Here is a 17,569-nt window from a genome sequence, read left to right on the forward strand (position 1 = left end):
ACGTTCTACTTGCTTCATACTTTTCTCAAGATTCAAAGCAAAAGAAGTAGGAACCAAAACGGACCACCTGACTAATACTGCAAAGTACGATAAAATAGACAACCAAAAAAAAAAAAGAAGAAAAAAAAAATGAAGGTGGACGAGCTCATTATTGATGGGTTCAAGTCTTATGCAACACGTACTGTGATTTCGGGATGGGACGCGTCTTTCAACGCCATTACTGGCCTCAATGGATCTGGGAAATCAAATATATTAGATGCTATTTGCTTTGTTTTAGGTATTTCATCTATGCAAACAGTGAGAGCATCAAATTTACAGGATCTTATTTACAAGCGAGGACAGGCTGGTGTAACTAAAGCAAGTGTCACTATAGTATTTAACAACTCTGAAATCTCGAAATCACCAATTGGTTTTGAAAACTGTTCAACAATTAGTGTTACGCGACAAATCATACTTGGAGGAACATCAAAGTATCTCATAAATGGACACAAGGCACAACAGCAAACAGTATTGAGTTTGTTCCAGTCGGTGCAGTTGAACATAAATAACCCAAACTTTCTTATCATGCAGGGTAAAATTACCAAAGTTCTTAACATGAGGGCCAACGAAATCTTGTCGCTTATTGAAGAGGCAGCTGGAACTAGAACATTTGAAGAGAAAAAAGCCAAGGCTAAAAAAATTATGCTGAAGAAAGATACCAAGTTGCTTGAAATCAAGACGCTTTTGATTGAAGAAATTGAACCCAAATTTGAGAAATTTCGAAATGATAAAAGAGTGTTTTTTGAATTTCAGCAGACTCAAATAGATTTGGAGAAGCAGCAACGATTACTTGTGGCATTAGAGTTTTCGAATTTGTCGAGCTTGCTAACAAATAGTTCTGATAGTACCAACAAATATGAAAACAAATTGGCGGAGCTTCAACTTGATATTGATAAAGTGACGCACGAGATTGAAAGTCTAAACGAAGATTTGGCTCAAGTGAAAGCAGCCAGGGAGAGAAATATGAATAAAGATGGCGAACTAAATGCTCTAGAACAAAACGAGTCCCGATTGGCAAATGAACTTGCTAGACTTACAACTCAGAGGACTTTGGCGAAAGAAGAATTAGACAGTTTGTTAAGCAAAAAGCAACTGCTCTTTATAAAAAAGAAGGAATTGGAGAACTTAACGAATGAAACCAAACTATCATATGATGAACATCAAAAAAGACTTGAGGAAGCAAAAAGCAACTTGGCACGATGCAAGGAAATTTACGAGAAAAAAGAGGAATTGTTAGCTGGGTTAAGTACAGGCTTATCTGCAAAAGGTAATGTGGCAACCGGATATAGTGCTGAACTTGCAGAACTTAAAAATAAGTTGCATCTGTCTAAAAACTTGATTAATCAACACAAATTTAAAATTGAACATCTTCAACGCGAAAACCAAGCTGATGAGCCCAAACTTTTTGAGGCAAAAAAAGAATATGAACATTTTGTTAGCAAGATAAAGACGATAAAGGAGGAGATTACTTTTCGCGAAGAAAAATTGCAACAATCAATGGGAGATTTTGTAGGCGATACAAATCCCAACGAGCTTCGAGATCGAGAGGAAAGATTACATTATGAGCAAGATAGACTTTATAATCAGCTCAATCATATGAAGAATAATCTACGCGGGTTAGAGTTTAACTACGAGCGTCCATCTCAAGACTTTGATGATCGGTTGGTTCGAGGTGTAGTTGCCCAGCTTTTTGAGTTACCCGAGGACTCGCACGACAAGGCTATTGCTTTGCAGCAGTGTGCAGGAGGAAGACTTTACAATGTGGTGGTTGACACTAGTGAAGTTGCTTCTCAATTACTTGAGAGAGGGAGATTACGAAAAAGAGTAACCATGATACCACTTGACAAGATAAACCCAGCTGTTATTGGCTCGGCTACAATCGGCCATGCAGAACAAATTGCTCCTGGAAAAGTTCAACTTGCTTTGAGTTTGGTTAATTATCATAGGGATCTCCACAAGGCTATGCAGTATGTATTTGGAACAACATTTATCTGTGATGATCCTAATACTGCGAAAGCAGTGACCTTCCATCCACAAGTGAGGGCAAGGTCAATTACTATTGAAGGCGATACTTATGAGCCTGAAGGGAATATCTCTGGTGGTTCAAGAAGGAATAATTCTGCTTTATTATTGGCTGTGAAAGACTATAACAAGTTGTCTCAGAAATTAAAAGTTGTCGATAAAGAGGTGAGTGCGGTTAGGGATCAATTGACTCAATGGGAAAAGACTCAGCATGCAACTAGTGGACTTCGAAACGAGATACAGATGAAGAAACACGAACTTGCGCTCCTTGAAAGAAAGCTTGAAACTAATAAATCAGTATCTCTAATTAGGGCCGTGGAAACAAGACAACAGGAGATTCTGGCACTCGAAGCAGAAATTGAAGAGCACAAAAAAATTTCCGCTCAATTACAACAAGAAATTACAAGCACTGAAAAGGATTTAAATGAATTTAATAATGACAAGTCGTCAAAATTGGAAAGCTTAAAAATTGAAGTTGGAAAGTTGAAAAAGGAATATGAATCGAAAAAAGAATTGTTAGCCAACGAAACCGAAAATTTCCAAGTTCTTCAATGGGAGTCTGAACAACGTTGTTCCGAGCTCGAAGAAATTGCACAGGAATTGCATACTATGGAGCTGGCGTTGGGGCAATCTGAAACCAAGGAATCTGAAGATCAGGATAAACAGGAAAATTTAGAGAGAGATTTAGCAATGGTGAGGGCTAAGATAGAAGATGAGAAAAATAGTTTAGCTGGTCTAGACGAAGAATTTAATGAGTTGACAAGGATCATTGCCCTGAAAACCAAAAGAGTTGAAAACCACAAAATTAAGATAAAGTCAGTTCAATTTGAGCTCGAGAAGGCAAGAAATGCAACCTCTTCGTTGAAGGAAAGATTAGATTTGATTATGGGTGAGTTTGAGTGGGTGATGGATGCAAGATCTGTTGAAAAAACAATCGAGCAGCATCCAGGTGTAAATTATGACGAGGTCAAGAGCCAAGTAGCTAAACTTGATGAAAAGTTTCAGAGCATGAGACGCAAGGTGAATGTCAATATCATGAGTATGATTGAGGAAAACGAAAAACGAGAGGCTTCTTTAAAATCCAAAGTGAAGATTATCGAAAAGGATAAGAAAAAAATTGAAACAACTATTGCAAAGTTGAATGGAGAGATCCGCAAGGCATTAAATGCTACTTATCAAAAAGTGTCTGAGGATTTTGGGCAAATTTTTGCAGACTTGCTTCCAGGGTCCTTTGCTAAATTGGTACCAGTGGATATGATGGATGTGACAAAAGGATTGGAAGTCAAAGTGAAGTTAGGTTCAGTGTGGAAAGAGAGTTTGGTTGAATTGTCCGGTGGACAGAGGTCTCTCATAGCTCTTTCTTTGATCATGGCACTATTGCAGTTTAACCCGGCGCCCATGTACATCTTGGACGAAGTTGATGCAGCATTGGATTTGTCTCATACTCAAAACATTGGTCATTTGATCAAGACAAGATTCAAAGGGTCTCAGTTCATTGTGGTATCATTGAAAGAAGGCATGTTTACCAATGCAAATCGAATCTTTAGAACGAGGTTCCAAGATGGAACATCCGTGGTTTCAGTTATGTAGAAATGAGAATTTAACTAGGAAATGGAATCTTAATGCTCATTCAAATAAAACCAGAAGGGGCAAAAATTAAAGAAAAAAAAAAGGAAGCTCAAAATTAGAGTTGCGTAAAAGTTATCGATTAATTTTTTTTTTCATTTTCTTTTATGTTTTTTGTTTGTCTTCTTTTTACTTTGCCTAGCGTATATAGACGTTTCTTGACTTGGATTTATGAAAGCTCTTTTCCCATTAGGCAAAGGCACCGTAAATTTGACCCAGAGTTTGGATTTTAGTTTTAAAGTATGACGTCAGGATATCAGTATAGCTTGATTCTAATGAATTTCAATTACAAAAAAATGGTTGACAAGGTCTAAAAGAAGAGAAATTATTGAAAAAAAGAAAACGGGACTAGTCGATTCTCTTTTTCCTTTTCAAAATGTCGGCTTTGGACAACGCAGTCATTATATAATTCCTTACCCTCTTAGTCCACTATCGAATGCTGCTGTTGACATATTTCTTATGTACTCTTCAATAATATATCCCTCCATATATATATATATATATATATATATATATTTTCCTTTGCTGTCAAAGCCATTCAGCGTTAGCCTTTTCCAGTTTCAATTCTTTATTATTTACTATTTACTATTTATTATTTATTATTTATTATTATTTATTATTTATTATTTTTATATTCAGTATTTTTGTTCTTAATTTTCTCTCTCCTTTGCTCACACTTTCGTTTTGTAAACAAACTTGAAACAGGGCTCTTCAGTCCAAAAGGAAGAAAGACAAAAAAAAAAAAAACAAACAAAAAAAAATAATAATAAATAACAGCAATCTTTATTTTGTTGATTTGATTACAATCACTAAAATCTCATCATTTTAGTTCCCACAATGAGTCTATCCATGGGGGTCAAACCATATGAATATGACGATGGCTTCGAAGACAGATCAAAAATGAAAAGTAGTGACTTTAACAGAAGTCTCCAGAGCATTTTAAACTACCCATATTTCAAATCACTACGAGATATAATAATTTCGTTGCTTATCTTTATTCTCATTCTCGTCACTATACTACTGCGTCTATTTATCTTTGGGTCATCGTATTCGCCGAATCTCAAAGGTATTGACGATACTGTCCAGTTTTTCGATCTTGCAAACTATAATGGAAAACCGAATGGATGGCAATACGAAGAACGTGTGCTATTCTGCGTACCTTTGCGTGATGCTGCAGCCCATCTCCCCATGTTCTTTGATCATATGAAGAAACTTACCTACCCACATCATTTGATTGATTTGGCTTTCTTGGTGAGTGATTCGAAGGATGATACAATGGGTGCACTTTTAAGACATCTCAACCAAGTGCAAGAGTCCCCTTTACAATTTGGTCAAATCGAAATTTTTGAGAAGGACTTTGGTCAGGCTATTGGCCAAGGCTTTAGTGATAGACACGGGTTTGCTGCTCAAGGACCCAGAAGGAAACTTATGGCTAGGGCTAGGAATTGGTTGTGGTCAGTTGCCTTGAAACCCCACCATTCATATGTCTATTGGAGAGATGCAGACGTGGAAACCATTCCACCAACCATATTGGAAGATTTGATGCATCACGACAAAGATATCATTGTGCCCAATGTCTGGAGACCTTTACCTGATTGGTTAGGAAATCAGCAGCCGTATGATTTGAATTCTTGGCAAGAAAGTGATGGAGGATTGCAATTGGCAGATACATTGGATGAAGATGCCTGTATAGTTGAGGGCTATGTCGAGTACCAAACCTGGAGACCTCACTTGGCATACTTGAGAGATCCATATGGAGATCCCGAAGTTGAGATGGAGTTGGATGGTATTGGCGGTGTGTCTATATTGTCGAAAGCAAAAGTATTCCGTTCTGGATCCAATTTCCCTGCATTTTCGTTTGAAAAACACGCCGAAACTGAGGCATTTGGAAAGTTGAGTAAACGGATGGGGTTCAGTGTTGTTGGCTTGCCTCATTATGTGATTTGGCACATATATGAACCATCCCAAGATGATTTGAAACACATGGAATGGATGGCTCTGGAGGAGATTCGACAACAAGAGGAAATTAAAATAAAAAACAAGTACGATAAAGTTTGGGACAAAGCGTATGTGGACGTACAAGGCGACTGGCAAAAGGAAAAAGCAAAGGTGTTGAAAAACACCGATATGTCCAAGGTTAGAAAGATACAAGTTGATTGGTCTGGTTCTGATGATTGGCATCTAGACAAAAATGTCAAAGCTGGGAAAAATTAGTTAGAAACAAGGAAGACTGTAAAAGTACTTTATAGTACCCTTTTAGATCACATAATATAGATATAGATTTCAGTTAGTCATGGAGGTAACAAGTTGTAGTGGTGAGAGTGTAAAGGTGGAGGCAAGGAATGAGGTGGGAGCAGGATAGTGGAGTAAAGGAGGGCAAATAAAGGAAACGAAAGGAAAGTGGAGAAAGCAGAAAAGATACTACTAGACACTTTAGAAATTGATAAATATACCTATAGATTCAGTAAGGATACATAATGGTTGTTTGTTTGTTTGTTTATTTTTCTTTTCTTTTTCTATGGTTGATGTTTTGTGCGGAGTTATTATCGATAAATTTAAACTATATGATAAGGTTGTAGAGGATGTTGAAGGAAATTTGAATGAGCAGCGTTGAACCCAAAAAAAAATAATTAATATAACAAAAAAGAGAACAAGCTCCAATACACAAGTTGACGCGTTTGTTTTCTTAGCCAATGTAGTTTACCAAAGTCTCACTAATAAACGACGTTTGAGAGAACTCCTTTAACTTGTTTGTGCAATTTGTTGAAAATTAGCAGCCTGTGGTTTATTGCTTAATTACAAAAGCAAGCAACTAAATACTTGACTCTGTTAATCAGTGACATTTTACTCGATTAATTTATTCGTTGATCGTTTAAATAGATATCGTAAGTTGATATTGTATATAATATTACTACTATCACCACTAGTACTAATACTACACATAATGACTATGATAATAATAAAAAAAATTCTTATAAACTAAAATTTAAACGGGAATATTAACGCAAGAATAAATACCCAAAACCTGTGAAATAAATAACCAGATCAAGCAAATTAAAAAAAGACTAGTTGTAGGATTAAGAACCGAAAATTGAAATTTGAAAAAAAAAAGTGTAATGAAAAATATAACGAAATTTGAAACAATTGTCTGCGAATAAAACAGAAATATAAATGGAAACTGACGAAAAAGGTGAATGAATAAATAATAACCGAAAATGTGGGCAGAATATGATTTGAATGTGATAAATATGTGATTTTTTTTATTTTTAAAAAAAATCTGTCAATATCACTTTCGTTGAGTTTTGAAAAGGAGTTGGCAAAGACTCGTCATTTAATGTTTTGAGATTGAAAGACTTTAGGTTGCTTACAATAAAATTGACACTAAGATTGCGAATCCAGTCAACAAGGACGAGCGTTTCGTGAATTTACCTGCTGCACTACCTTCATATCCAATCATTGATGGAACGGTAACTGCAGAACTAGCAGATTCAACAGGGACAGTGGAAAATTGTTCAATTAAGGATGTAGTAGCAGTTGATTGAGCGCCAGTATTAATTGCAGAAGCCACGCCCTCATTACCTGAACTTATTCCTAATGTCTGACCTGCACCTGTTTGATCTTCTCCAATTTGCTCAGCAGTTGATTGTTCAGCGGATGGTTGTTCAGCAGATGGTTGCTCAGCAGATGGTTGTTCAGTGGATGGTTTTTGAGAAGTTGTTGGTTCTACTGCACTCTCATTTGGAGCAATGGTAGGAACAATTGCCCCTTCAAAAGTGGTACTCGAAAGTGGAGGATATACCTTACCAGTTTCGAGGCTAGTAGCTGAAGGTGTAGCGGTATTGGTTCCACCACCAGTTGGAGGTACACCAATGTCAGTGCCAGTTGGAGGAGTAGCAGTGTTGGTTCCAATTGGAGGTACACCAATGTCAGTGCCAGTTGGAGGAGTAGCAGTGTTGGTTCCAATTGGAGGTACACCAATGTCAGTGCCAGTTGGAGGAGTAGCAGTGTTGGTTCCGGTTCCAGTACCAGTTGGAGGAGTAGCAGTGTTGGTTCCGGTTCCAGTACCAGTTGGAGGAGTAGCAGTGTTGGTTCCGGTTCCAGTACCAGTTGGAGGAGTAGCAGTGTCAGTACCAGTTGGAGGAACACCAGTGTCAGTGCCAGTTGGAGGGACTCCAGTGTCAGTGCCCGTTGGAGGGACTCCAGTGTCAGTGCCCGTTGGAGGGACTCCAGTGTCAGTGCCAGTTGGTGGTACTCCAGTGTTAGTACCAGTGTCAGTACCAGTTGGTGGAACATTTGTATCGGTGCCAGTTGGTGGTACTCCAGTGTCAGTGCCAGTTGGTGGAACATTTGTATCGGTGCCAGTTGGAGGGACTCCAGTGTCAGTGCCAGTTGAAGGGACTCCAGTGTCAGTGCCCGTTGGTGGAACATTTGTATCGGTGCCAGTTGGTGGTACTCCAGTGTTAGTACCAGTGTCAGTGCCAGTTGGAGGGACTCCAGTGTCAGTACCAGTTGGTGGAACATTTGTATCGGTACCAGTTGGTGGAACATTTGTATCGGTGCCAGTTGGTGGAACATTTGTATCGGTGCCAGTTGGTGGTACTCCAGTGTCAGTGCCAGTTGGTGGTACTCCAGTGTTAGTACCAGTGTCAGTGCCAGTTGGAGGGACTCCAGTGTCAGTGCCCGTTGGAGGGACTCCAGTGTCAGTGCCCGTTGGAGGGACTCCAGTGTCAGTGCCCGTTGGAGGGACTCCAGTGTCAGTGCCAGTTGGTGGAACATTTGTATCGGTGCCAGTTGGAGGGACTCCAGTGTCAGTACCAGTTGGTGGAACATTTGTATCGGTACCAGTTGGTGGAACATTTGTATCGGTGCCAGTTGGTGGAACATTTGTATCGGTGCCAGTTGGAGGGACTCCAGTGTCAGTGCCAGTTGGTGGTACTCCAGTGTTAGTACCAGTGTCAGTGCCAGTTGGAGGGACTCCAGTGTTAGAACCAGTATCAGTGGGCGGAACCTCAGTACCCGTTTCAGTGTTCTCGCTAGAAGTCTCCGAGACGGTTGTATTTTGATACGGTGGTACAATTGATGAGGAAGATATTGGTGGCTCACTGGTAGTTGGTTCCTCACTAGTAGTAGGTTCCTCAGTTGAATTTTCTTCTTTACTGGAAGTAAGTTCTTCAGTAGAAGTTTCTCCTTCACTGGTGGTTGGTTCTCCAGTGGAAGTTGGTTCCTCACTGGTTGTTGGTTCTCTAGTGGAAGTTGGTTCCTCAGTGGAAGTTTCTTCTTCACTAGTAGTTGGTTCTCCAGTGGAAGTTGGTGGCTCACTGGTAGTTGGTTCCTCACTAGTAGTAGGTTCCTCAGTGGAAGTTTCTTCGTCGCTGGTTGTTGGTTCTCTAGTGGAAGTTGGTTCCTCAGTGGAAGTTTCTTCTTCACTAGTAGTTGGTTCTCCAGTGGAAGTTGGTGGCTCACTGGTAGTTGGTTCCTCACTAGTAGTAGGTTCCTCAGTGGAAGTTTCTTCGTCGCTGGTTGTTGGTTCTCTAATGGAAGTTGGTTCCTCAGTGGAAGTTTCTTCTTCACTAGTAGTTGGTTCTCCAGTGGAAGTTGGTGGCTCACTGGTAGTTGGTTCCTCACTAGTAGTAGGTTCCTCAGTGGAAGTTTCTTCGTCGCTGGTAGTAAGTTCTTCAGTTGAAGTTTCTTCTTCACTGGTGGTTGGTTCTCCAGTGGAAGTTGGTTCCTCACTAGTAGTTGGTTCCTCACTAGTAGTTGGTTCCTCACTAGTAGTTGGTTCCTCAGTAGAAGTTTCTTCTTCACTAGTGGTAGGCTCTTCACTGGAAGTTTCTTCTTCGCTGGTGGTTGGTTCCTCACTAGTAGTTGGTTCCTCAGTAGAAGTTTCTTCTTCGCTGGTGGTAGGTTCTTCGCTGGTGGTTGGTTCCTCACTAGTAGTAGGCTCTTCACTGGAAGTTTCTTCTTCGCTGGTGGTAGGTTCCTCACTAGTAGTTGGTTCCTCAGTAGAAGTTTCTTCTTCGCTGGTGGTAGGCTCTTCACTGGAAGTTTCTTCTTCGCTGGTGGTAGGTTCCTCACTAGTAGTTGGTTCCTCAGTAGAAGTTTCTTCTTCGCTGGTGGTTGGTTCCTCAGTAGAAGTTTCTTCTTCGCTGGTTGTAGGTTCTTCGCTGGTGGTAGGTTCCTCACTAGTAGTTGGTTCCTCACTAGTAGTTGGTTCCTCAGTAGAAGTTTCTTCTTCGCTGGTGGTAGGTTCGTCGCTGGTGGTTGGCTCTTCAGTAGAAGTTGGTTCTTCAGTAGAAGTTTCTTCTTCGCTAGTAGTTGGTTCCTCACTAGTAGTTGGTTCCTCACTAGTAGTAGGTTCCTCAGTAGAAGTTTCTTCTTCGCTACTAGTAGATTCCTCACTAGTAGTAGGTTCCTCAGTAGAAGTTTCTTCTTCGCTACTAGTAGATTCCTCACTAGTAGTAGGTTCTTCACTGGTAGTAGGTTCCTCAGTTGAAGTTTCTTCTTCGCTGGTGGTAGGTTCTTCGCTAGTAGTTGGCTCTTCAGTAGAAGTTTCTTCTTCACTAGTGGTAGGTTCTTCACTGGTGGTTGGTTCCTCAGTAGAAGTTTCTTCTTCACTAGTGGTAGGCTCTTCACTGGAAGTTTCTTCTTCGCTGGTGGTTGGTTCTTCGCTAGTAGTTGGTTCTTCGCTAGTAGTTGGTTCTTCAGTAGAAGTTTCTTCTTCGCTGGTGGTTGGTTCTTCGCTAGTAGTTGGTTCCTCACTAGTAGTTGGTTCTTCAGTAGAAGTTTCTTCTTCACTAGTGGTTGGTTCCTCAGTTGAAGTTTCTTCTTCACTAGTGGTTGGTTCCTCACTGGTGGTTGGTTCCTCAGTTGAAGTTTCTTCGTCGCTGGTAGTAGGTTCTTCGCTAGTAGTTGGCTCTTCAGTAGAAGTTTCTTCTTCGCTGGTGGTTGGTTCCTCACTAGTAGTTGGTTCCTCACTGGTGGTTGGTTCTTCACTGGTAGTAGGCTCTTCACTGGAAGTTTCTTCTTCGCTGGTGGTAGGTTCCTCACTAGTAGTTGGTTCCTCACTAGTAGTTGGTTCCTCACTAGTAGTAGGTTTCTCACTGGTGATTGGACACAAGGCTGTATTAGGATCAAATTCAATCACGGTGGCTGTTTTGCCTGGAGTAGCGGTGAATGTAGTAAAGGAAGTGCTTGGTCCGCAAAACTGTGATGATAATGTTGTGGTGGGAACAGGGACATCAACTTGGATAGTTTTTGTTTTGTCAACACCCGAGTTGAATGGCAATGTTGTAACCAAAGTTGTCAGTCCAGTCCACGTGACGGTTGTAACAACAACTTCCTGACCATTAGCACCCGCCTGGTTGTTGTTATAGGCTCCCCACGTCACTGATTTTGAGTTATCAACCGTTGTGGAGCTACCTACACACTTGTATTTGTTTGTAAACGATGTGGTCAAACTTGCACCGGTAGCAACAGCAACAAGCATATCTAAAAATGGTCTATACCCGGCGGGAACATTTGAGTAACTAATGGAGAATCCGCTTGTACTACAAGTATTTGTGTACAGAAAAGTGCTTGCTGATTCAGGGTAGTACCAAGCATTAAAGGCGTTGCTTATAGCGGCATGGACACTCAGACAATCAATCAGGCCAGATGTAACGCTAACACCCAAAGTTCCACTTGTGTATCCGTTGGGACAGCTGCCGGCCAAGAGATAAACTTGCTGCCTATTCAAAGTAGGCACAATACGATTTGAATACACAATATTGTTGGTGCTCACGCCAGTAGCAGCATTTGTGTTTGAGCCGCCTTGGAAATTGACAGAAATACTAAGTGGGTTTCCGCCATCGGTGAATGTCACTGTATTAGTTCCGGAATTGAAGCAGGTGGAGCTTTGGAGATCCACAGCATTTGCCGATCCACCGACATTGAATGTGAATGGGAAAGAAACAGTACCGTAAGCATTTGTAGAAGCTTGAACATTTGAAGTAGCAACACACTGCAATTCTGAAAATGCAACCACCAAATCACCTGGTTCAAAGTTACAAGTGGCGTACACTGTATTACCGACTGCTAAGCTCACTCCGGTTTGTGTAGTGGTGAACTTGAAAACACATGGCATGTGCAATGTGAAGCTGTCGCCAGCTTTAACATTTGATCCTAAAATCTGCCATGATAATGTGGCGATCCAATTTGGAGCAGCTGGGGTACTTAATGCATATGATGCACCATTCTGCCAAACAAGACTATTGAAGCTCTGAAAAACGTTGCTGACTTGGGCAGCGCTAACAATGGACAAGACGGCAAGCGCCTGTACAAGATAATATAGCATTGGAGCTTATGGTGATGATTATGACTATTGATTGGGAAGAATTGCTCAAAGACATCAATTGAGGAAAGGGATATGGCTCCAAATTTATATGGGGCAGTTTTCCAAAAAAAAAGAAACATCACATCAACCAAACCTTTATTGCACCTATCCATTATCTATCTTCCTTGCATTCATCTCATCATACTTTTTTCATGAACCATGCAGGAAGAGTTACGGACATGTTCGCCTTGAAGCATGAGAGCCATCTGAAATTTTGACCAACAGTGGTGTTTCTTGCTCTAGAGGACAAAACCAGATATCAGGCAGTGAAATGAGAGTAATGCAAAAGTATAGCATATATACACTGAAACGCCCTAGTTGACCATGCAGGTATTGCTCGTACTTTTTTGTTAGTCAATTTGTCAATTTGTCAATTTGTCAGTTTGAATGTTTGAATGTTTGTTCTTTTAATTTTTAATTTTTTTATTTTTATTTTTATTTTTATTTTTTTTAATTATTTTTATTTTTATTTTTTATTTTTATTTTTATTTTTATTATTTTTATTTTTTATTTTTATTTATTTATTTCGTTTTGCTTGTAAACTGATTTCATCTTTATGCAAATCGTCTTTGTTAATCAGCTTAAAGCTATTTGGTAGAATATAAAGGATTGACAAATTTGAGCAAATTATGTGGTGGCAGATTGTGCAATGCCTTTTATGATTCAATTGTACTTTGTCTTTTTTTTCATTTTTGGTGAAAGACTCTGCTATTAACGCTACTTTTTCTTCCTTCCTTCCCTCCCTCCCAAAAAAAAAAGGAAGGAAAAAACACAGAAGTGTTTTGAAGTGTTGGTTGGTTGGTTGGTTGGTTGGTTGGTTGGTTCTTTTTTTTCGTTTTTTCTTTTTTTTTCTTTCTTTTTTTTACTTATAAAAAAAAATGCATGGGTGTTGACGAAACTAAGTTGAAATAGCTCCGCTTCTTTGGGCAAAAAAAAAAATGACAAAAAATATAACCTAGAAGGATATGAGGTTACAAACAATGTACAAAGTGTAAAGAACACTTTTTGGCAAAGTATGGCAAAATATGGGGACTTGGCAAAGTATGGCAAATATGGCAAATATGGCAAATATGGCAACTAGGCGGACTCGCTTACAAGAGTTTTGAAATGAAAAAGAGTGGACACACACTAGTAAACACACAGACAAACAGACAAATACAGACAAACACTTGTTGTCCGTTATTTGAGCAATACCCCCCAAAAAAAAAATACTTCTCTGCACTGTATTCCTCAATTCAATTCAACTCTTTGTTCTTTGTTTTTGTGAGTGTTCTGACCCTTGGATAATCTTATTATAAAATATTTAAACATAATAAAAATAAAATAAGAAGAAAGAGATGAGATTACGCTACCAACCGAAAGGGTAAATGTATTAGTCTTGGATTTAAAAATGATTTTATTATTTTTATTTTTATTTTTATGTCACAAAACCAGAAACTAAAAAGGGAAAGCTAAAGAGCATAAGAGAATTGAAGAGAGAGAGAGAGAAAGTGTGTGTGTGTGTGTGCGTGTACGGGTCAAAAGGCATTTAGCATTTGTGTAATCTTTTTCGGATGTCCCTGCAGTTACGAGCCCAGTTAGCGAAAAATAACGTTGAGAGCGAGAAGGAACAAGGAAAAACAGGCCAAAACAAAAAAGAGAAGGAGACAAAGGAGAAAAGGAGACAAAGGAGAAAAGGAGAAAAAGTTTTTCAGGTTTTTCTATTTCTTTTACAATTTTTTCATGTTTTTTGTTAATGTATCTCAACATCCACTACTCAATTGGAATTGTAAAATATATTTGGAAAGGAAAGAAAAAGGGGGGGGGGAGGGGAAGGGGAGGAAAGGGAGGAGCAGCCCAAAAGGAAAGCTAATTAAAAATGAAAAATGAAACGAAGAGTAGTTGGTGAACATATTGATTGGTATTGCAGTAAGTATATTCGGAGTTATTCCACTTGTTGTTGGAGATAAGGCGGATGTAAGGTTTTTTGAATATTATTATTTCTCCTATTCTCTCTCCTATTCTCTCTCTCTTTTTGTTTTTTTTTTTTAATTCTTTAATTCTTTATGTTTTTAGCGGATGTTTATTTTTCCATTCTTCTTTTCGTATATGGTCTATTTTAGATAAAAAGAAAAGGTTAGATTAAATTGCTCTCTCTGCCAGACACACACACACACTCCCCCTCTCTATTGTTGAGCTCATAATCTTAGCGGCATTTAGTATGGATCGGCATGATGAGATCCAAGGTGATTGGCAATAGCCAATCATCAAAAGGTGAATAATCACAAATGTTCAGCCTTTGAAAATACACAAACAATTAAATAAAAAAATAAATAAAAAAGAATAAATCCTTCTCTTTCCCCTCCTTCTTCTTCTAGTTCTCAAATGAAATACTGTATTCTTGGCTTATTGAGCATTAATTGCTTTTCTACTTTTGTGGATATATATCATTGTCTAGACTCAAACGACTAGGTTGCTTGAAATCTCATCTTTATGACTAGCAATGAAATCCCAAGTTTAGTGGTAACAAACAGAGAGTGTAAGTGTAAGTGTAAGTGTAATTGCAATTGCAAGAGCAAACTACCGAGGATAGCCAATTATAGGCATAGCAAAGAGACACAATTGGTACAAAGCTATTTTACTTTCCCTTTCCCTTCCCTCTTCCACCCATTTACTTCTGTTTTTGGTGGTGTGTTGTGTTGTGTTTTGTTTTGCTATTAGACTAAAAGGAAGAAAAGAAAAAGAAAGAAGATGAAACTCAAGGCAATTACAATGGTGGTTTGTCTGTTTGTTTGTTTTTGTTAAATTTTTGTTAAATTTTTGTGTTTGTTATTGATGGACGAGGCCCTTCCGTCGGTACGCACATAAGACCCGTGTACTAGATCTTACCTGATACACCCTTGTCTCTATACATCACCATCCCCCCCTCTCTCTCTCCCTATATTCTATATTGTACTTCGCATAGAAGAAAGTTGCTTTGATCCTTTTCTGTTTTTATTTTTACTTTTTTTTATTTTTTTTTTGGGGGGGAGGAGGGGGAGAAGAAGAAGGGAGCTAATTGTTCAATTTCGCTAAGATGCAGGGAGAGCAGTTATATGCACCAGGGATGATGACGAACTTTACACAGAAAGAGAGAGAGAAGGAGAATCTGGTTTTGTGTCTTTTTGTGGTGTCTAGTAATGAGTGCCAGGATGAAATTCCAATTTTTTTTAAAATAAAAATAAAAAATGAAAAATAAAAATAAAAATAAAAAAAATAAAAATAAAAATAAATAAAACCTTAAAAAAAGGGAATAAGGAAAATACCCCCAAATACAAACTGAAATTTCACAGTATATTTAAATGTATATATTTGTGTACGTATATATACATACACAAATACAAGTATGTGTAAAATTTGAGGCGAGCAACGACAGAAAAGCCACCCTTCTCCTTTATTACTGTGATTAAGTTAGTAACCCCAATTGAAACAACGACAAGGGCAAGGGCAAGGGCAAGGGCAAGGGCAAGGGCAAGGGCAAGTGCAGAGGCGAGTACAATTTCATATGGAGTCGACGCCTTACTTTGTAAATTACTATTATTAAAAAAAAAAAATAATACACTCTTTACTCAGTACACTGCAAAAAATTACAAACCACCTACCACACAAGCTCCAGCACCTCTCTATTGCAATTTGCATTTATACCTTCTGCTGTTTGTAAATTTACCCACAGGTAAAAACAACAACAACAAAAAAAAAAGAGAATAGAAATAAAAACAATTTCACATCTTGTAAGAATTTCAGTTGTGTATTATAGTGTAATTATAAACTACTATTAAGTAAAAAAAATACAAAGTACTCTAAAAGTATTTTATTAAATAGCCAGAGAAATAAAAAGAGTGAAGATAAGCTAGTCTAAAGAGTAAGGTTATCTTTTCTCTCAATCAATTGAACATCATGGAAAAGTAAAAAAATTTGAAGAAGACGGTAGAAAAGGGGAAGGGGAGAGAAGGGAGAAGAGGTCCTGGACCCCTTCTCGAGGGTTGTGAGACACACCAACTCCTTTTTGCCAAATCTCTTTTAAAAGAATTGAAAAAGAAACATTGTTCTTTGTTCTTTAGTTCTTTAGTTCTTTGTTCTTCAGTACTTCCATACTTTACTTTTATTTTTATTTTTATTTATTTATTTTTATTTTTATTTTTATTTTTATTTTTATTTTTATTTTTATTTTTATTTTTATTTTTTTTTATTTTTAAAGTTTTTTTTTTCCTTCTCTCTTCTCTCCCCCTATTATAAAAAACAATAACATTTAGCCGCTTAACGGATTTGTTTCGGAACATCCTTAATTTTCACTGATATGCGGTAGCGTTTGTACTTCCGAGGAAGAGCCAAATCCAAAATCCCACATCCTGATCTGGCTAAGTAAAAACAAGGAAACAAATATGTAGTACAAGTCCGGCTCCTCTTTCCTAAATAGCTCATAAAACTCTATAGTTATGAATATGAAGGCGTTCGGAGCCAGTGTTTGCTAGTAATTTCACATTCTATTATTTGTTTGTTTGTTTCTCTTGCTTTTCTTTCCCTTGCTTTATTTTCTTGTATTTCAGTTAGTGAAAAGACCCTATTCCGAGACAACTGCTTTGACTTTGACTATATTTCACTGTGTGGGTTAAAAAAAAAAAACTGAAACTGAGAGAAACTAAGTTTGCTTTGTTAGAATCTCTCATCAAAAAACTCAACTTTTTCTATCTTTCTTGAAACACTCTTTCGAATCCACAATTTACGAAACAAAAGAACCTGAACAAGCATTTTTCTCGTAAGCTGGCAATAAAAATAGATAACAAATAATTGACAAAAAATAGAAAAAAAGAAATAGGAAAAAATTAAATAAAGTAAAATAGAGATAAGGACTATAAACAATACGAACTGGAAAAAAAAAAAAAGATTTAATACGAAACTCTCTATATTTCATCTCAACTTTAGTAAATAGCATAAGCCACTACTCGCCCGCCCGAGGAACTCTTTATTCTTTTATAATTTTATTTTTTTTTCTCTTATTTTTATATTTTATATTTTATATTTTATAATTTATATTATATATTTTATAATTTATATTTTTATTTTTATTTTTACTCGCGGGGGTTTTTTTTATTGCAAAATGTACCAACTATTTTCCGGTAGCGCCTCTCTCTCTCTCTCTCTCTCTCTCTCTCTTTATTTTTTCTTTTTCATATTCTTATATGTTTCGTATCGGCAAGTCTACTAACCAAACCAAAGGTGATTTGTTGAGATATGAGCAAAATTACGAGACTGTAAAGAAAAACTTGTATTAAAATTGTCCTTGTCAATTGGTAAGTCATTGATTCGGTTTTTTCTACACATCTATAAACTTCAGCTCTTTAATAGAATTTGATCGCTACTTTTTGTGCTCTTTTCACAACCGGTTTACATACTTGTGCTGCGCACATCAGCACGATTTTTGTTTAATTTTTTTTTTTCTTGCTCATCTTTATACACGCTACCAATGGTCAACCCTCTATATTTAAATTTATG

General features: G+C 37.9%; 3 protein-coding genes across 3 annotated transcripts; 2 read left to right on the forward strand and 1 right to left on the reverse strand. All coding sequences in view use genetic code 12, as the record gives it.

Moving 5' to 3' along the window:
• Window positions 1-129: 129 nt before the first annotated feature.
• Window positions 130-3,651, forward strand: SMC2 (Structural maintenance of chromosomes protein 2; the record flags this gene model as incomplete). Its single annotated transcript, XM_001525925.2, has 1 exon — window positions 130-3,651. The coding sequence occupies one exon, from the start codon at window positions 130-132 to the stop codon at window positions 3,649-3,651; it is 3,522 nt and encodes a 1,173-aa protein (XP_001525975.2).
• An 873-nt stretch (window positions 3,652-4,524) lies between these two features.
• ANP1 (Mannan polymerase II complex anp1 subunit) lies at window positions 4,525-5,901 on the forward strand (the record flags this gene model as incomplete). Its single annotated transcript, XM_001525926.1, has 1 exon — window positions 4,525-5,901. One exon carries the CDS (start codon window positions 4,525-4,527, stop codon window positions 5,899-5,901), a length of 1,377 nt encoding a protein of 458 aa, XP_001525976.2.
• A 1,150-nt stretch (window positions 5,902-7,051) lies between these two features.
• PVL30_003372 (uncharacterized protein) lies at window positions 7,052-12,019 on the reverse strand (the record flags this gene model as incomplete). Its single annotated transcript, XM_001525929.2, has 1 exon — window positions 7,052-12,019. The coding sequence occupies one exon, from the start codon at window positions 12,017-12,019 to the stop codon at window positions 7,052-7,054; it is 4,968 nt and encodes a 1,655-aa protein (XP_001525979.2).
• Between the last annotated feature and the right edge of the window lie 5,550 nt (window positions 12,020-17,569).

This window comes from Lodderomyces elongisporus, chromosome 4 (genome assembly GCF_030384665.1).
Source record: "Lodderomyces elongisporus chromosome 4, complete sequence".
Taxonomy (NCBI): Eukaryota; Fungi; Ascomycota; class Pichiomycetes; order Serinales; family Debaryomycetaceae; genus Lodderomyces; species Lodderomyces elongisporus.